The sequence below is a fragment of the Petaurus breviceps genome, unplaced genomic scaffold (genome assembly GCF_028583685.1).
Source record: "Petaurus breviceps papuanus isolate PSGF00001 unplaced genomic scaffold, PetGlider_PUasm1.0 126, whole genome shotgun sequence".
Classification (NCBI taxonomy): domain Eukaryota; kingdom Metazoa; phylum Chordata; class Mammalia; order Diprotodontia; family Petauridae; genus Petaurus; species Petaurus breviceps.
The window spans coordinates 20870293-20891884 of NW_027185655.1; the positions used below are offsets into that span (position 1 = coordinate 20870293).

The following is a 21592-nucleotide window of genomic DNA, read 5'->3' on the forward strand; positions in this document are numbered from 1 at the left end:
AGATAGATAGATAGATAGATAGATAGATAGATAGATAGATAGATAGAGATAGATATAGAAACAGTAGGTAAGGGAAGAGATTTAGGTAGCCACCTCAACTTGACATCATCCACTACGTCAGGGGAGAAATAGAAATCATCACCCTGCCAGTGGAGAAAACTGAGGTTGGACATACATCCTGAAAAAGGGGCATTTTGTCCTACTGAATCCAAGTCAGTTTGGTTATTAGTAACAAGATATATGTTGAGCAGAAATTTCATATAGCATGGAAAAAATTGGAGAGTGGAAATAAAGTTAAATCACATAGATGAGAGGACTGGTTTAACAGGCAGGGCTCCATCTGCCTAGTAGCCATTCTACACATTAAGCCTTTATCACAAGTACACAGTCTTCTAGGCTATAAGTGGAGTTTTTAGAATCTACATACCGTCCAGTAATGTGAGGTAAAGCAAAGGGATCATACAAGAAAAAATGTATAACATGAAATTGACAGAGTATATCACTAGCAACAACTTTATAATGAAATACAGTTCCGGTGCGTGCTGATTTGATACATTTTATATCAGTGATAGGGTCTTGGACACAATTTTCTCCAGGGATATAGTATCCAAAAGTTTTTCTCCATACTTCGGGGTCCCCTGTCGTCAGTAACCTGTGAATGTTCTCCTTCTGCACTAAACTATAAATGTTTTGCAGAGATCATTTTGCCCACTTGAACAATATACTGACATTAGTATCTATGTTTAACTTGTTCATTATAGAGGTGTTGGATAACTTCAAAATTTGGCTTTCATAATCTGAGGTTCGTTGGTGAGGGAGGATCATTGTGGGTAGTCATTGAATGTTTATGGTCAAAGCTTGAGATGCATCCTGTCCAGCACTGTGCAGTCTGCTGGACAGGGTCTCAAGATCTACAGAGTTAACTAACCAGTCCCTGCCCCACCAAGAAGCGTATCATACCATGCTCTCTTTATTCTGTTGCAAGATTTGCTATCTTGGCTAGCTGATCCACGACCTTTTGTGTTGGTTCTGGCAAATGAACCAGGGCCATATGTATTTTCCCTACTAGAATTATCTTCCTAACAGCAAATTGATATTTTCCATCAGGTAAATAGAGGGTCATGCCCCTTAAAATATCTATTCCAATTACATATTCTGGTAGAGGAACAATAACTACAGAATATTCACATTTAGGTAATTGTCCTATTTTCATCAGTATTTTGACTTATTTTGCTGGAATTTCTTCCCCCTATAATCCAGTAATAGTGATAGAAGTACCAGGTCTATACTTAAATGGATTTCCAAAGATAAGTAAGGCGTCTGCTCCAGTATAGATCAGGGCTTTGGTGACAGTAGGGGAACCATTCTTCCAATATTTAATCAAATCATTGTGAGGTCTATAATCCCTTTGCCTATCTTCTAAGCAGTCCTCACAGGTCACACAGAGGACATGGAAGAACTTAAAATATTGATTATTGATCACTGATCAATCATTAATCTTTCGGTTATATATTACAATAAGATGACAAAAAGAAACAAAAGGGATAAGATAAGCAAACAAAATTATCACTTTTGCAGATGGTAGGATATTTCACTTAGAAAACCTTGAGAGTCAACTAAAAATTAATTGAAACATTAACTTCCACAAAGTTACAGGACATTAAAAAATCCATATAAGTCATCATAATTCATGTTTAATACCAACAAAACCCAGCAGGAAGCAATATTGAGAGAATTTCAATTCAAAGTAAATGCAGGATTTATAAGTACCTACCAAGGAGCTATATGAATATAACTGTGCAATATTCTTTACACAAAGACAGTCCTAAAAATTAGAAAAATACTAACATCTCATAGTCAGGCAATATAATAAAATAACAATATTATCAAAATTAATTTATTAAGTCCGTGTCCCATCAATTAAGTCACCAAGTTATTATTCTCTAGAGATAGAAAAATATACTAATGAAATGCATCTGAAGACACAAAAGGTCAAAATTTTCTAGGGAAATTATGGGAAAGCCAAATAATAAATCCAAAGCCCCAGACCTGAAATAGGGACTCCTCATTTAACAAAAACTGTTTGGGAAAACTGGAAATCATTCTAACAGAAATTAGGTTTAAATCAACAACTGAAACTAAATTAATATATAGCTAATACAAAAAGGTCACATCATAAACAGATTAGAAGATATAAGGATGAAGGAAGGGAATCAACATTTACATATTAACTACTATGTGTTAGACACTGTACTAAGTGGTTTAGTTTTTTTTTACAAATATTACATAATTTTAAATTTTTACAAAAATTATCTTATTTGAGATTCACAAGAATCCTGCAACATGGTATTATTATATCCCCATTTTATATTTGGAGAAACTGAGGCAAATTGGGGCAACTGTTCCAATCACCAATAATTAGAGAAATGAAAATTAGATAAACTCTGAGGTTCTAGCTTACACCAATCAGATTGTCAAAGATGACAAAAAAAGGAAAATGACAAATGTTGAAGGGATTGTGGAGAAAGGGGTATATTAATTCACTGCTGGTGCTTCTAGAAAACAATTTGGAGCCATGCCCCAAAAGTCACAGAACCCCATAAACTCATTTGGCCCAGTGATACTACCAATAGGTCTATATTTCAAAAAGTTCAAAGAAAAAGAAAAAAGACCTGTATGTGCAAAAATATCTATAGCAATTCTTCTCATAGTAGAAAAAACTGCATCACCAGTCCTCATTAATGGTGAGCTTGGGGGGGAGGAAGCTTAAACAAATTATGGGATATGAATATAATGTAGTACATTATATCATATATGTGCAGTAAGGAATGGTGAAAGGGATAGTTTCAGAGAAACCTGAGAAGACTTGTCTGAATAGATACAAATGAAATGAAGTAAGCAGAACCAGGAAAACAATTCACATAATAACAGTTTAAATATTTTTTTAAATAACTTGGAAAGACAATAAATATGATCAATACAATTACCAGCCATGAATCCAGAGGACTAATAATAAATTATGCTATTCACCTCTTGGCAGATGGGTGATAGTCTCAAATTGCTGAATGAGAGATTTATTTTTGCATATGGTTAATTCAGGAATTTGTTTTACTTGACTATTTTTACTAGGGTTTTAGTGTTCTTTTTTCTAAGGAGAATTAGAGAGAAGAGAAAATAAATGATTACTAATTGAATAAAAGGTAAAATAAAGCCAGTTACAATTTTTTTTAAATAGAATTCATGCCAAGAGTTCATGGAAAATAACTTCTGGATATGAATAGCTGTTATATAGTTAGGCATTTTGCTCTGCTGGATTGGGTTCTCAGCAAGTGTAGCCTCTCCTAATTCCTCAACTGTTCAGGTCAAAGAATTAACACCATTTCCCATCATCACTTTTTCCATACAGATCAATGAAGCTGTTAGTCCTTGTATGGCTCCCCATTGCCTTGATTTTTTAAAATAGCTAAAATAAATTTTATTATTAATATAACAAACATGAAAACTTCAATAAACAATGAACAGCAAAAGAATTACATTTAAAACTGAATTTCTGCTATGTATGGTTTGTGAGTTATTCTTTTGAGAGCACATATTGAATTTAACACAGTAGTTGACAAAATTGCACCGCTTGACAATGTGTTTTCTGAACTTTCTTCTCCTTTTTTCCTGTATGTTTTTTGAAAATATTCCATTGGAATTCTTTTCTTCTTTTTTCATCACTGTCTCTACCTACCAACTCATCCTACTATCTCAACTCTACCAGAATAAAAGCCCTCCCATATAACCAATAATCAGCCAATGAAAACACATTTTAAAATTGACCGCTTCTGAAAATTTGTGTCTCATTCTGCATCCCTAGTCTGCCACCTTTTCCCCAAGATATAGGAGGCATGCTTCCTCATCAGACTTCTCAAGTTGCAGGTGGTCACTGCATCCAATTCTGAAGTCTTTCACTGTTGTTGTTTTTAAACGTTATTAATGTTATTTTAATCTGAGTGAAAGTTGTTCTGGTTCTGCATTGTTCATATGGCATAATAACGTTCCATTATATTAATATGTAACTCAGTGCCACCCAAGCAAAGTTTTGCAGAGGGATATCCCTACATTTTATGCTACAATGAAAGGGGAGGGAGATATGATTCCTGAATGGCTGACAGAATGCCTTCAGGAGCTTACTTGACTTGCTTCCAGATACTTATCAATAAAGCAGCTGGAGAAAGAACATCCAGGAACATGATCAAGAAATATAAAAAGACAATTGAATAGTAAACTAGCACCCCCAGAGCCTCAGATGTGCCTGAAAACTGGCCCTGCTGTGTTATTTTACCTTTGAGAATGACAATTGAAGAGAATACTGAGATATATCCATACATACATATATATACACACATACAAACATGTACATCATAATTTGTTCAGTCACTACCCACTTAATGAATTCCCACTAGTTTCTAGTTTTTGCGACCAAAAAAAAAAACAAATCCTGGTAATCAAAATAACTTTGAATTTTTACTTTATCCCCAGTAAATTGATAAAGATGGCAAAAGAAAACAATAGACAATGTTGGTTAGAGGGAACGTGGAAAGATAGGTATAATATTAGCAGATCTATGAATTGATCTAACCATTATGCAAAGCAACCTGGAATCACGTGAAGAGAAGGGTTGAAATGTCAATACCCTTTGACCCAGAGATTCAGTTACTAGATATAGATCCCAAGAGAATCAGTGACAAAAAGAAAGGCATCCTATACACCAAAATATACCATATACACCAAAATATTTATACTGTATTTATATTTATAGTAATATTTATACTATATTTTTTTACTAGTAAAGGACTAGAAAGAAAATAAATGCCCATTGACCAAGATATAGAAAAGTAGGCTATGATACATTAATGTAATGGAATATTATTGTGCTGTGAAAAATGGTGAATATAATAAGATAATTGTGGGCAGATTTACAAGAAGGGATATAAGTAAAATAAACAGAATGAGGAAAACAACATATATTGAATGATGAATTCAACAAATAAAATGGAAAGAACAATAACAAAACAATAGAAAAGTGAATCTTTTGAAATTCTTTTAACCAGGCTTGGCCATAAAGAAAAGATATGAGAAAGCGCCTCCCCCAGATTCTTTGGAGAGAGAAAGAGCTACGGGTGTGGCACATTGTATATAATGTTGGACTTTTCATATGTGTGTAGTTTGGCTAAAGTTTTTTTCCTTCTCTTTTATTCTTTGTTTTAAGGGATGGCTCTCTGGGAAGAGAGGAGGAAAGACAGGGTATATTGGGAAATTAGATCTTATAAAAACAAAAGATATCAAGAAAATGTAATTTTTAAGTGAACCAAAAATTATATTATAGATATATCTATTATAGTATAAAAGAACTATAGTCTTTATTATAGTATAAATATAATATTTTTATAAAAACTATTATAAAAGTTCTATTATAAATATTTTTGTGCATATTGATTAGCCTTCACTCTCTCTGACTTTGATCTCTTTGGGGTGTACAGGCATCACTAGATCAAGGGGTATAGCTAGTTTGGTGACTTTGGGGATACAGTTCCAAATCACTTTCCAGAATGGCTGGATGAATGCATAGCTGTACCAGCAGTGCATTTGTGTCATCACCCTACCAAATAATGCCATTTTTCTGTTTTGTCATCTTTACCAATCTAATGTATGTGAAGAAGAACCTCAGGGTTGTTTTAGTTTTCATTTCTCTTATTGATTATTTTGAGTATCTTTATATGTTGATAGATTGCAGCTCTTCTTTTGAAAACTCCCAGTTCATTTTGCCTATTTATTGACAAATGGTTTCAAGTGTTTTTCCTTTGAATTTTTCTGTAAATTTCAACATGTTCCTCCCCTCTTATCCTTAGCACTTTGCCAAAGAAAACATTTCTCAATTGTAGGCACCACCCCAATGTGCCAGGGTCCCGCAGGGTTGTCCTGTTAAAACAAGCAGACATGAAGAAAACAAGTAACCTAGTGGATAGGTGACCAGCATTAGAGTCAAGAAGTCTTAGATTTGGGTCCTATCTCTGATACATATTGGCTAAATGACACTGGACAAGTCACAGAACACAGATATCAAGCTAGAAGCTAACCCAAAAAAGGCCATTGAGTCCAATCCCTTTGTTGTACAAGTTGGAAACTGAGACTGGGGGAGGTTAAGTGACTTGCCCTAGATGACTAAAGTAGTTTTGGAACTTAAGGGTTCATGATTCCAAGCCTTGTACCCCATGAACTGTGGTATGTAGATCTCTCAGGGGTCTAAGCAACTTTCTAAGAATATAAGTTATAGAAAAGTTACCTGCTGCATTGGCACATGGGATTTTCTTACCAGGAGTTCCCTAAGCCAATGGAATAACAGAGCTGGGGGTAGGGGAGTAGGGAATGACATGGATCTCTTTATATACCATCTCAACAGGTACCTCTATTCTGAAGTGTCTCCAATTATGCCATAGTTCCTTCAACCTCTGACTTTAGAGAAGTTTATCATGGAGTCAGTAAAGAGCCTTTCACTTCCCAATGGGTCTTGTCACTAACATCAGTTTGTCCTCTTTCCCCAAGCACCCAAGATTATGCCATAGTTCTTAGCACTCAAGTCCCTATGAGTCCCTCATCGGACAACTAGGTAGAGTTCAAATTATACAGGAATGCTGCCCAATACATCTAGGGTAGGAAAATGGTCCAGGAGAGCTGTGCATTTCCCTAGTAATGATGGAGAGCAGAGGGGGGTGAAGAACAAACAGACCCTGTGTCACATACAAATTTAATGATATGAATACTCATTACTGCACTGACATGGCAGTCTACTTAAATGACTGTAATTAGGCACTTCTTTGTCTCGTATATCTTTATTGTACATAATTGTTTACGTGTTATCTCCTTCATTCGCCTGTGAGCTCCTTGAGAGCATGGACTGTCTTTTACCTGTCTTTGTAAGCCCAGTGCTTTGCATAGAGTCTGACAAATAGTAGGTGCTTAATAATGTTTGTTGACTTAATGAATCATAAGAATCATTTCAACCAGTTCAGTCCCTCTGTTCTTCCATCAAGAACCCCAGAACAGGATCATAAAAGAGAGTACCTATCACATATTCCTAACACTCTCCAAATTTCTACCATTAGATTCTCCTCTAGCTAAAAAACCCCCAAAACTTTGTGAATTAGTGGTACTTTAACTTGGCAAAATGATGTATTCCCTTATGCCCAAAGGGCTATAAATACTTTCATACCCTTTGATCCAGCAATACCACTCCTAGGGTTATATCCCAAAGAGATCATAGAAGTGGGAGAAAGACACATATGTACAAAAATGTTTATAGCAGCTCTTTTTGTGGTGGCAAAGAATTGGAAATTAAGGGGGTGCCCATCAATTGGGGAATGGCTGAACAAGTTGTGGTATATGCATGTTATGGAATACTATTGTGCTATAAGAAACGAGGAGCAGACGGTCTTCATATTTACCTGGAGAGGCTTATACGAACTGATGCTGAGTGAGAAGAGTAGAACCAGGAGAAATTTATGCACAATTACAGACACAATGTATGTGTGATGACCAACTTTGATAGACTGGACTCCTCTCAGCAATGCAGTGATATAAGTCAAAAGACTCATGATGGAGAGAAATATGTGCATCCAGAGAAAGAACTAGAAAGAACTGAGTTTATATGCAGGTGGAAGCAAAATACCTGATCTTTTTCCTTCTCTTATTTTGTTTTATGTCCTCTTTACCATTTTTCATTCCATCTGATACAATCCGTCTTTATAACCTGACTAATGCATAATGGGAAAGTATTTATAAATCCTATACTTGACTATATGCTGCCATGGGGGGGGAGGGTACGGAGGGGGACAAAATGTGAAACTCAAGGAATTGTGGAATTGAATCCTGTAAACTAAAAGGAAACAAACAAATTAATTAAAAAACAAATAAAAGTTGGGGGGAAAAAATGATGTGTTCCTATGGTCAGCCAGGGGGAATTGTGTTCCAAGGGAGGAACAGAGGAAATGAAATTATGTGGCATTCTGCCCATCATACTGGCAGAAGTTGGGAATGGATGACTGGCACTGTTACACTCCCCTTTCCCCACCAAACTCCTCTCTAGGGCTGGAAGCCTAGCCTGTGAGCGACACCAGTTCAAAAGTGAAGGTTGAGGTCTTTTCAAAGAGGTCTTGGTAACACTTCATGCTTTATCTATTTCCAGACACCTTTTCCTTTGTTCAAACTGGCTAGTCTGGGAACTTCAAACACACTTTTTTTTAATTCCCAAACTGAATTGGGAGGGACCTCAGCGACTACCAATCCCCTCTTACACCACTGGGGAAACTGAAACCCAGAGAAGTTAAATGTCTTGCCCAAAGTTACATAAGTAGTAAGGGTCAGAGGCAGAATTTGAACCTGGGTTCTCAATCATAAGAATTTGGAGCTAGAAGGAAATTTAGACATCCTCTACTCCTTACAGATGAAGAAACTGAGGCCCACAGGATGAAAGTTATTTACCCAAAGGGCATGAAGAAGGGTCAATAACAGACCATCACTTGCTTAAGGTCACACAAGTAACACGTCAGAGTCAGGTTATGTTCTATATCCTCTGATATATGATATATGAAGTCAGGAAGACCTGAGTTCAAATCCAGCCTCAGACACTTAGAAGCTGTTTGAGCCTGGGCAAGACACATCTCCCTGTTTGCCTCAGTTTCCTTCTTTGTAAAATTAGCTGGAGAAGGAAATGATAAACTACTTCAGTATCTTTGCCAAGAAAATCCCAGATGGAATTGCAAAGAGTTAGCGCAACTGAACAATTTATTCCAGACCTTAAAGATAGTCTTATCACTAAAAATTGGGGACTAAGTTTTCCTCAGAGCTAAAGGGGATGCTTGAGGTCATCTGTAAATGAAACTGTTTTATAAAAAGTCTTATTGTTCCTTTGGTCATTCCCTAATAGATGAAAATCTAAGACAAACCAGAATCACTTGGAATTTAGCAACTAGAGAATTGTGTCCAAATGAGACTCCATTATGTTTCTGGCCATGACATGTTTTCTTTTTTTCTTTTGGAAAAAATAAAGGGGCTACTTTTTATTTGGGTTTGAGGCTAGACATAAATCAAGAGAACATTATCATGGAAGGTCGAACATGACTGAAATTCAGCTCTAGACATTGCCTCCATTTTAGATAAATATTAGGCCTAAGGTAAGCCATGATGATATAAATACTCCCAGAAAAGAGAAAAGTGAGGTTATTTCTTTTAGGGCACCAACTTCTTCTTTAGAAAGCTACTTTCCCATTATCACCAAACCCTGAGGAGTACTTTACTTTTGACCAATACGGAAGATTTTCCTTAATAGAGACAAGTCATAACCCAATGACCAAATTAACACCAAATACTGTAGGCCTACTGAAAGATATAGGCAACAAACTTAGGCAATTATTAATATGATTGACATGTTTTTAAAAGTGAGGGTCAAAACTGGGCAAATTCCCCTCTCCACCTACCCACTAGGTCTCTACTTACTGTTGAGTAACCAGAGGGATGGCTGCCAGAGCAGGCAAACTAATTCCCTACCAAGAAACAGTTTCCTCTTAGAATTAACTCTCACTTGGATTGCTACTTTAGCAGTTGGAACTGATTTCAGCAATTAGTCAAGTCACAACCCTAAGTAATGGATAGATAATATTAAACCATTAAGTAATCAAGTTATTTTTAAAATAAAAAAAAACTTTTTTCTTATTAATACAGTATTTTCAAAATGCTTAGATATAAAAAAGCTAATTTTTCAGCATATGCTAATTTTTAAAGGGGAACTCCCATGCAGATGGTACCTTAGACCAACATGACATAGAGCCAAAGGTTTAATGGTATGATTTCCTAGTTGGACACGAATAAAAAACAGAATAGTTTTGTCAAAAATTTCATAAGCATGAGGTGGCTAGGTGGCTCAGTGAATAGAGCACTGGCCCTGGAGTCAGGAGGACCTGAGTTCAAATCCAGCCTCAGACACTTAACACAGGAACTAGCCATGTGACCTTGGGCAAGTCACTTAACCCCAATTTTCCTCCAAAAAGCAAAAAAATAAACAAAATTTTCACAAACAATACCCATAGCATTGTGTAAGAATTTAATTCATTATTTAAAGTTCTTCAGGAAGAATGTCATTCATTAACTCTAACTGGATGCTGCCCCTTGCTCCTGGGTTTCCTCAGATGATTAGGAGTCTAATTAATTGTAAACTTAATAAACTATAAATGTTTGCACTGCCCCTCGTATTTAGAAAATTTAAACAAAAGCAGTAGTCATGTGAATTAGTTTATGAGAGCTTTAAATCTCCTGATAGCACTCCTTTAATTGTTTAATAAGGTAATTTGGGGAACAGGTAAGGCAGCCTTTTGTGGTTATATAGCAGAAAGAGAGTTGGCTATAGGGGCGGCCAGGTGGCTCAGCAAGTAAGAGCACCGGTTCCAGTGTCGGGATGACCTGGATCAAATCCGGGCTCAGATACTCAGCACCACACCCAGAAATAACTGGCCATGTAACCTTGAGTAAGTTACTTAACCCCGATTGCTTAAAAAAAAAAAGAGAGAGAGAGTTGGCTATGGATTCAGGAAGTCAGGGCCGAATCCTACCCGTAACACTCATTATCTGCATGAACTTGGGGAAATAATTTAATTTCCCAGATGCTCAGTTCTCTTATCTCTTAAATGGGGGTGATGGCATCTGGAGTATCCATTCATTAAGTGGGCTCCAATGAGATGTGATATGAAGGCACAAAGCACTATACAAACACAGGAAAAAACCCTTTATGGTTTACAATTAGTCTTCAGGTTCTGGAGGAAAGCTTGCTTGGCACCAAAGATGGCTGGCACAATGAAGAGAGTAAATTCAGCCTCAAATATTTACTCCCTGTGTGATTACGGGAAAGTCATTTGACCTTTGCCTTATTTTCCTCATCTGTAAAATGGGGATAATAATAGCTGTTGTGGGGATACTATTTGTAAAGTATCAAGCAAAGTACCTGGTATGCAGTAAGTACTTCATAAATGCTTTATTCTACCTTCTTAATAAAGTAAAGGAATCACTCTTGATCTGAATGATTTATCTTATTTATTCGTTAGACAAATATTTATTGAGCACTTGATGGGACTTTACAAGGTGGAAAAATAGGGAACATTTATATAGTATTTGAAAGTCAGAAAAAACCTTTACATATATTATTTTATGCTTACCACGACCCTGGGAAGGAGGTGATATTATTCCTGTTTTATAGATGAGGAAACTAAATCAAACACTGGTTAAGTAACCTGCTCAAGGTCACACAGCTAACAAGTGTCCAAGGCTGGATTGGAAGTCGTGTTACTGATACTATTTCTACTGCCCTGCCAATTCTCTGCCCAGTTAAAGAAAAAGATGGATAAGACACTTTCCTATACAGGAGTTTGTAATGACCTTGGGTAGAGAAATATGCCACCCCCTCCTTACTCTGCTTCATCAGGGGAGAGGGAGGAAGAGGGAAGGAGCCATGCATCCCTCTAGCCCAGGAAGCTTACCCACCAAGATTCAGTTACAAAGGATAGTGTTGTGGCTTAAACCCAGGGACACCAAAAACTGTTGTGGTGGGGGATCTGCCCGCCCCAAAACTGTTACGGTTTCATGATGAGTTGTGGTGGAACCATCTCAAAGAATTCAGTCAGACCACCTCCAATCCAAGTATAGGCATTTATTGAGATAGACACCCCTCATGAAGCAGGCTAAGTTCCAAGAGGAACCAGCAGCTTTAGAGAAAGCAAGATGGCTTTATATAGGATAAAGATGCAACTATATCATCAAAATTTCATAAAATAGAGGAATATGAAAAAGGCAGGAGGAGTTTGTTAAGTAATTAGGTAATGGAGGAGGGGTCCCATCTATGGGCTGGCAGTTAAACATTCTGGTTTAACTCCTAGCTATTGCGGTTCTGTCTGGTTAAGACAGGTAGTTAGGTATTGTGGTCCTGTCTGGTTAAGACAGGTAGTTAGCTATTGTGGTCCTGTCTGGTTAAGACGGGTAGTTAGCTATTGTGGTCCTGTCTGGTTAAGATGGGTAGTTAGGTATTGTGGCCCTGTCTGGTTAAGATGGGTAGTTAGGTATTGTGGTCCTGTCTGGTTAAGATGAGTAGTTAGGTATTGTGGTCCTGTCTTGGGCTGATGGATAATGTGATTGTGCTTGAATACAAGAACACACCTATTTCTGTGGGAATGGGTCAGGTACAAGCAGTAGCTAGGTTCCCATCACATGGACACACCTGCTATTTCTGTGGGAACTAAGAGTTCAGGGACACACCTATTGTTCCAGTGAGCAGTGAGGCATGTATGAAGAAGTTAAGACATTGTAGGTAGATACAGTGGGCCTGCCATTCAGTGGGGCCAGGTCTGTAATGAAGTTAGAATACTGGGGCTGGGGGCAGTTTTCTTAGGATTCCATCAAGGGGCGGCTAGGTGGCACAGTGAACAGAGCACTGGCCCTGGAGGCAGGAGGACTTAAGTTCAAATCCAGCCTAGACACTTAACACTTACTAGCCATGTCACCTTCGGCAAGTCACTTAACCCCAATTGCCCTGTCCTCCGAAAAAAAAGCAAAAAGAAAAGAAAAGGATTCCATCAATAGGAAAAGCCCTGAAGAAGCTGAGAGTTAATCAGTCCCACACTAAAAGTGACCCAGGTTCAGGCATCGGGCCTGCTTTGAGAAAAGGAGCAAGGAGAGGGAAAGGAGAACTTGGGATGGGGTATGTGGGGCATCTTTGTATGTTTCCCCTTGGCTTCTGGACAAGAAGAAGGGACGTGGGATGGTCTTAGTTACCTGTAGGGACTTAAATCCACTGCAGTGATCTATATGGAGAAGAACCAGCATTGAGACCCAGGGGCTTCTAAGCACAAAAAATACCTCATGATAAGAGCTAAGGTTTATTTAAGGCTTTAAGCTTTGCATCTCACTGGATTCTCACCATAAAGCATGCTATGTTATTATTCTGATGTTACAGGAGAGGAAAGGAGGCCGAGAACCCAAGGGTCTAAGGTAGGACTCAAGCTTGGGTCTTCCTGACTACTTGTCCAGTGTTCTTTCTACTAGGCCCAGTAGCTGCCCAGCCAGACAGGTGGCTCACTCTATGGGGCCAGTGGGAGGGGAATGCCTGAGCTTAAGCATTCGCCTGTGATCCTGGAGCTTCAGAGGGGAGGAAGGGGGAGAGGACCCATCCATTCAAGCATGGGGGACAGACAGCAAGGCCCTGAGATCAGGGAGTCCAGGTGCCCAAGTCCTGTCTGAAAGAGCATTAGCCAATTTGGGAGGATAAAGTGCTGTGATCCTCGGGACCATGCAGAAAATAACAAGGGGCTGAAGAACATTAATGCTGCCCTCTGGGGCTATCACCACATCAAACCAGGTGGGAGGCCAGTGCCCCAGCAGCCCAGCAGTCAAGCCCAGGCAGCTCCCCGGTGCACCCACACACCACAAACATACATACCACACACCACACACACATATTGATAGGGAGAATTTAGAAAGGTCAGAGAATCAGCATGTGGGGATCTGTGTCCTTGCACAGCAGCTTCTGATACCATGGCTTTCTTTGAGAGGTGAGATACTCTTGGACATATGGACAGACTGGGGACTTAACCTGTGTTTGCCTCAGTTTCCTCCTCTGTAAAATGGGCATGAGAATAGCACCTACCTTCCAGGATTTTTGTGGGGTGAAAAGAGATGCTATTTATAAGGTCCCCAGTACAGACAGTAGGTGCTTCATAAATGCTTAATCACAACTCACTATTCTACCTTCATAACAAAGTGAAAGAATCACTCAGTCTGGTTGAGTCACCTTGTTTATTCATTAGATATTATCAAGGGAAGGAATATTTGGCGGTTGTGTCCGACTCTCTGTGACCCCATTTAGGGTTTTCTTGACAAAGATATTAAAGTGGTTTGCTGTTTCCTTTTCAGTTCATTTTACTGTTGAGGAAACTGAGGGTAAAGTGACTTGTCCAGGATCACACAACTGATAAGTGTCTGAGGCTGGACTTGAACTCACATCTTCCTGATGCCAGGCTCAGTACATTATACTGCAGCATCTAGCTGCCCCCTAACTGACAAGAGTAGAAATTTAGTAAATGGCCCCAGATAGGATATGCATGTCTATGAGATACACAGATAAGGTCTGAGGACAGTCTCCCTTTTGTCTTGCTATCTCCTGGAACCTAGCAGAGTATCAGGTCCAGGGTAAGCACTTAATACATTTTGATTGCTTGACGGTCAGTTTAATAGTAAAGACATTCTGCAGGCAATCCCAGGGTCATCCCTGCCTATCTCCCAGGGCTGTTGTTAAAGATGGAGTGTCATAATGTGTGTATTAACACCTTGTGAACAATATAGTGCCAGACAAATGTGAAACTTTCTATTACTTAGAAGGTGCAAAGAATGCACCAAACAGCCAAGTGGAAATGCCCAGAGGCCTGAGAATGGTGAGTGCTTCCTCAGGAAGGGAAAAGAAAGTCTGGGACAGAGTTCTCTCCCCTGTGGAGAATTTCCTCTCCTTGGCTTTTTTGGGATAGCTCTAATTTTTGTTATTATTCACTCATGTCCAACTCTTTGTGACCCCATCTGAGGTTTCTTTAGCAAAAGTACTGGAGTGGTTGGTCATTTTCTTCTCCAGTTCATTTTACAGATGAGGAAACCGAGGCAAGCAAGGTAAAGTGACTTGCCCAGGATCACACAGCTAGTAAATATCTGAGGCTAGATCTGAACTAAAAAAAAAAATAGAGTCTTCTTGATTCTAGGCTTGGCTAGAATTCACTGTGCCAAGGAGCCTCCCTATTTTGTTTAATTCCTTTTAATCCCATTTAATCCCTTTTAACCCAGGCAGGGTGAACTGACTCTGCAGTCAGAAAGATCTGAACTCAAATCCAGCCACAGATACTTCCTAGCTAGGTGGCCCAGGAAACCATGGGTTACCTGCCTCACTCTCTAACTACTGTGCAATGAAGCTAATAATAGCCCCTCCCTCCCAGGATGGTTTTAAGAATCAAAGGTTATAGCTGTAAAGCACTTAGCATAGTTAGTGCCTATCACATAATAGGTATGTAATAAAGGCTTGTTTCTCTTCCTTCCTTCTTTCCTTCCTTCCTTCCTTCTTTCCTTCCTTCCTTCCTTCTTTCCTTCCTTCCTTTCTTCCTTCCTTCCTTCTTTCCTTCCTTCCTTCCTTCCTTCCTTCCTTCCTTCCTTCCTTCCTTCATCTCTTGTTTCCTTCCTTAATCTCTTGTTTCCTTCCTTCATCTGGACTCGGTCTGTAAAATGATGGGGCTGGATTAGACCTCTTCAGTCACTTACAGTTCCAAAATTATGTTCCTTTAATCCTCATTTGCCTATGGAATCAAATATCACAATTTATTCTCTCTCTCAGCCATGACGACCCTTGAAATACTTCAAGCTAACTTGAAGTTATTTCATATATATATTTCATGAAATATAAATAAAGTCATTTTACCCTAAATCTTATCTGGATCCCAAGTAGGGCTAGGGAAGGAAAACAAGAGAAAAGGAATAAAGGGATTATTTGCAGGGAAGTCTTGAATAGGGAGGATCCTGTTCAAATGAGTGTTTTGAATACAATCTTGATATATCAGACAAATATTGTGTTAGTGCATGTTCTTGTCAGTCAGGTACTGGACTGAAAAAGCAGCTGGTGGGAGGGGTTTCAAGGCCCAAAGTCACGTGTTTGGAAGAGTATATTAGCCCAGAGTAGAAGCAAAACTTCCTGTGATCTTTCTGCTTTGCTCAAGGAGCCAGCTAAGGAGACGAAAGAAATTTAGGCGCAGTCCATTGACTTGAACAGCATGACTACAGCAGGAAAAGTAAGCAGAAACTTTACTTACCCAAATAATATCCCTCCCCAGGATTTAGTGATCATGCATACAGCCAGGACTCCCAAATCTATTTACCTTTGCCATATATCATTCTTGAATTCCAGTATCAAATGTCCATCTGTTTGCTGGGTATTTCCCACATTCATGTCTTGTGGACATCTCAAACTGCCTAGCAGAGAAGATCACTAGCTACTTATCTCATTTGTTTCATTTTACAGGTCATTAAATGCAAAGCTGCTGTTCTTTGGGAGATCAACCAGCCCTTGTCCATTGAGGAAATAGAGGTAGCAGCACCCAAGGCCAATGAAGTTAGAATTAAGGTAAAAAGAAAAGAAAGAAATCCTCAAGTTCTAAAGTGATACTTAACTTTCAACATTGGCTGAAGTTCCAACACTAAATTTGTTGGAGGGGGTGGGAGGGGGGGTCTGGGAAAGGAAACAGATCATTTTCAAATTCTGAAACATTAGTGATTAAGTTTGGGGTTGACCAATGCCATTAATCACCCAAAATACAATAGAAGGTGGGGTGCCGAATAGAATTTCAAAAAAGGGAATGAATTTTACACATATGTATTCAGTTACAAACATTAACACTTGCTTAAATAATGGATCAAAATAGCAAGTTCTTTTCTGCTTTACAACTTGTTACATCAATTTTGCTTTAAACATGTACTAGAGATTTTAAAATTTCCTCTAAAGGTATTTTCCTTCTCAAAACAGTTTCAGTGATCACTAAACCTTTATGAAGTTAATTGAAAACTTTTAAATAATCTTAAGCAGTTTGCATAACTTTCTGTACATATTCTAATTCTAAATGAAAAATATTAGATCTTCCAATAAGCTAACATGAAAGAGCTCATATTTTTTACTGATTACTTGCTCTGAGCATAGGGATCTGTTATAGAAGGAAAAAGCAGGGACAAGTGACATTCCAATTGTGCCAGGAGAAAACATCCTTGGCTCTTTGTAAATTCAGGTACAGTCACAGATATTCCATCTCATGCAGCATCTGTTCCATCTCATAGCTAGACTCAGGAATAGGTGGGAAATATTCCTTTTCAAAGGACCCTCATGGGTAAATTGAGCCAGGAGGGATCCCATCCCAGACAGAGGCTAAAACTGTCCCTTCAGCTGTTACCAAATGTAGACTTCCACCTGTTGACAGTACAGGATCACATTCCTCTGAGTAGCTAGTGGCATTTTCTCTCAGATGCTGATTTAATGCAGACAACTATACCCAAATTCAAATTCAAAATAAAATTTAGTTATGGTCCCAAGTGCTTTTTACCTTAAACAACAAGTTTCACCAATCACAGTTCAGAGCCAGTAATAATTATTTCTATTCTCATGGGGCTGCAATAAATAATAAAGATGTATCAAATCTTATAATGTAAGGGATTCCTTTTACCATCCTTCTAAAATGTAAAAGCCAATTGATAAAAATCTTTTTAATCTTTGCAATTCCTTAGCAAGTTAGATTCATTTATTAAAACAAATTCTTTCTCAAGCTGAATGACTTTGCCTGGAAATAGTTCCTAAGGGATTTGACAGTTTTACAGCATAAGGAAAATTTATACAAATTGTAAGGAGGAGAGACTACTCTGAATGGGCAGAACAAGTCAGACAAGTTTTCATCTGATTAGTTTCCTCTTTTCCACATAAAATAATCAATTAACAGTTATAGGTTTTAGCATTAAAATAGTAGCCCAAAATAGCTTAGTTAATAGTTTTACAAATTTTTCTAAATAGCAAATATACATATTTAAAGTAACACTACTGGTCTTACACAATTTTCTCCTCACTCAGGTTTTACAATATACAGTGTAGAAATACAACAATAGTATAAACTGCGAGATGACATTAATTGCATTTCCAAATTACATATAAGAATGATTGATCTTACCAAGTGAAGAGGCTAGTTGACTTCTGACCTCATTTTCTCCTCTCTTTTTCTCATCTCCCCACTTTACAGATGAATTGAGACTCAGGGTTAAATTATTTATATTAGGTCACACAACCAGTCAGTGCAGAGTTTGGAACACACTGCTTCTCACTGACAAGCTTTTTCTCACTTTTCTGATTTTCTCTCTTTCATCTTTCTCTTAGCTGTACCTCTCTGGTTTTTCTCTTTTTGCTCTATATTCTGGGGTGTTTTCTCCCTGCTCCATTGTTTTCCAGGAGTCCTTAGCAACCTTCTTTAATTCCTTGGCACTGGAACAAGCAAAGTGATTATTTGCAGCAAGGGAGAAACCTCTTAGATGGTACTGAAGTTGGGACTTCATGGTACAGAGTGAACTCTATATTTCAGGGGAAAACCCTCCATTTTTCCAAATTCATCACACTCAAAGCACATTATCAGTCTATTCTCTACCAAATAAACCTCTATAAATGCTTCCTAGTAGAAGACCCTGGTTATGGGGTGGTTGATTTGGGAGAAAAAGAGCACTGCTCAACTGGGGAGTGGCAGGAGATTGTAAAGAAACTTCAGGCTCTGCTAGTGGGAGCTAGGCCAAGTACCTTTTTTTAAACTATTTAGGCTGTGGAAAGAATATACTTTTAAGCTGAATAGCTCAGATCTAAGACACACTTTAGTAGCTCAGGTATCCCAGACTTAGTATATGGGATAATGATTACCTTGTGTTTGTACCTTTGTTTCACAAGCTTCTTTTCCCTTGTATAACTGTTTCCATGCCATTCAGAAAAAAATGTTCTATTCCAGGGATTTAACCTTTCAGGTAGGAAAATGACAAGGCCGTGTAACTCCAATGTAGCTACTGTACCTTCCCCCCTTTTTCTTTTTGGAGGAGGTTAACTCAAATTAACTTCACTGCAGCCCTAGCTCAGTTATAGCCGGGACAACAGGGAGAAAAAAAATCTTAATGGTTCAAACCTCTTACTGTCTCCTCAGCTCCATCAGAGCTGGATGACAAGGGGAAGGATCTGTAGCCCCAGCTAAGAAGAACTGGGACCACAGGGAAGAAAATCTTAGTGAATTTTTTTTTACCTTTTGCTCAAATAAACTTTTCTTAGGTGTTTATTCCTTTAAAATTTCAGAACTACTCCAAGACTTTAAGAGAAACTGTTTCTCATACAACACAGATAATACAACGCTTTACCAGTAACAATCATGGTCTTAATTTTGAACTTTGAAATAAAAACAATTGAATAACCAAGCTGGTGACCTTAAATTCCAGGTTTTGTAGATAAACTATAATTTTTCTTGGTGCCAAATAGTAACCAGAATGAATTCAATTACCTGGATCTATATTCCCAATGATGTTGCACAGTTCTCTTTCTGTGACCCAGGAAAGGGTTAAGTGTTAGTCCTGTTTCAAAGTGCAGCTTGGAAACTTACTTCTCTTTGATCATTGAAGTGACCCCTTTTCCCTTAGATAGATTTTATGGGAGCAATTTCCCATTCTCTCTCTGTCCATTTGTCTTTCTACTTTGAGAACTTTGACTGAAGTCCAAAGGAGTAGAAGGAGAAATGATTCTCTGCCAACAGCCTTTCTTTAAGAGATTATTAATCTTTCTAGCACAGGTACAGCATTTCTTACAGCTTGGGTGCTTTTGGCTGTTTTTTTTTTAATCTTACAGGTGGCAGATTTAGAAATTTCTTTACACAATCCCACAGACAGGATATTAAAGTTACAGAGACCTAAAGAAATGCAGGCAGAGACAAAACAAAAGTTACAGACAGACAGGATATACACAAAACAACACAACCCACAGAATAAGCTCGGGTGGTGTTTTTGTCCCTCCAGTGGCCCCTTGCACTGAGACTTTGGATTTTGAAAGAGGGCCCAGGGGAACCTCTTGAAAAGTGGAGAAAATTCACTCCCTCCCTTTTTTGGGATCCCAGGTGGTTCTACCAAGCGCCTGGAGCAACTATTGGCAGTTGTCTCAGGTAGGCTGGTCAGATCCCAGGGATGGAACAATCTATCGGAGGGGGAAGAACCCTGACCCGGTGGTTGAGTCAGGGGATGGGGAGCTGGCAGGAGACTGAGCTTTTGATCTTTGGCAATGGCTCCCCAGGCTGAGACTGGAGGCGAGAAGGACTCAGGTTCCTGGTTCGCTCAAGAAAGCAATACAAGCCTGGGGCCGAGGAACATCTCTCGGTGGCTCATAAGAAAGATTGGAGTAAACATAAGTATGGTATGAATTTTAAAAGCAAAACCATTTAGGAACAGCTAAAATGAGTAATTATTTTATACAAATGAGGTACAAAGAAAGAATCAATACAGAGGAATTAGATGGGTAAGGAGAGCTAATGGTTCTGGTAACCTACTTTCATTGCGAATATGTTTAAGAATGAACAATACATACATACATACATATTTATATATATTTTGGAAGAGTATAAAAGTCTTCTAAATTCAAAAGAAATAAAATAGTAAGGGAGTAGAGAGGGGGAGAGGACAAGGGAGGGATTTTTAGAGGGGAGGGTGAGGGAATAGGTAAAAGGGAGGTGTAGAATGGTGTTTAGTTCTATAGGAATGGGAGGTTAGGGGAGGGATCCTGTGAGGGGGGGGGTAGGCAATTAGTAGGAGAGCAAGATAGCCAGTAGAAGTAATGTAGAGGAGACAGGAGGGAAAGGAAACAAGAGATATGCAGAAACATAAAAGCAAAGATCAGGAGTAGAATTTGTTTGGGAAAGTATATATCTTCATATGTATGTGCGTATCTATGTATGTGTGTGTGTGTGTGCGTGTATCTATATATGTGTGTGTGTCTATATGTGTGTGTGTATCTATAGCTACAGAGAAATATATCCACACTTAATTGCAGCCTTTGGGGGAGCAGGGGGAAGGGAAGGGGGAAAAGAAAGAACAAAGAAAAAAGTGCACAGCAGAGAACAAAAGATAACTTACAAGGAAGCAAAGAAAAGATGGACAGCTCTCAACACAACGTGTAGCATTTATCATACAGGCTTTCTTGAAATGAAAATTTATTGTTACATATGAACCCTCTCTTATGTTCTACTATACACATGACATGCTTCCCCCCCCATTCTTACTTTGTATTTAAGTGAGTTAATGATATGTTTTTATTTCTTTTCTCTATTTGTGCTCTGGTGTTTGAGTCTAAAACAATTTTTTTAAAAAGATGATTGCACATGAAACTACAAGTTTATTATGTATAATTTACTATTCCTTTTCAATATATAATAAAATTATCACATAAATTTTTTCAATCCCCTGCCCACCCTAGAGATGACTACCATTACACACAAATATGTATGTGTGTATGTATGTATACATACATGGATGCATGTGTAAATTTATTCTATGCATACTTCTATTTAGCAGTTCTTTCTCTGAATGCAAATAATGTCTTCCTTCATATGTTCCTTATAGTTAGTTTGGGTATTTATAAACATCAAAATGACTCCAAGTTGCATGCTACTGTATACAATGTTCTCATTTTCAAGAGATGTGGGCATGACATGCATAGAAAGCTGAGAAGCCCCTATACATTCTCAAAGGTCTCATCATCCTCCTATTCTCTTGCAGATTGCAGCAACAGGAATCTGCCGTTCAGATGACCATGTGATAAGTGGGACATTGACTTACAAGCTCCCAGTAATCCTGGGGCATGAGGCTGCAGGGATTGTGGAGAGCATTGGAGAAGGAGTGACTTCTGTAAAACCAGGTAAAAGAAAAAGAACAGCAGAACATTAGA

At 38.4% G+C, this 21592-nt stretch overlaps 1 protein-coding gene across 1 annotated transcript in view; it reads left to right on the forward strand.

Moving 5' to 3' along the window:
• The window catches only part of LOC138165848 (alcohol dehydrogenase E chain-like), a 417804-nt gene that overhangs the window by 374332 nt on the left and 21880 nt on the right, over nucleotides 1-21592 (forward strand). The window contains exons 2-4 of the mRNA XM_069094193.1: nucleotides 15805-15899; nucleotides 16130-16231; nucleotides 21424-21562. Of these exons, the coding sequence (XP_068950294.1) occupies nucleotides 15882-15899; nucleotides 16130-16231; nucleotides 21424-21562 (259 nt within the window). The 5' untranslated portion in view covers nucleotides 15805-15881. The remainder of the gene's footprint in view (nucleotides 1-15804; nucleotides 15900-16129; nucleotides 16232-21423; nucleotides 21563-21592) is intronic.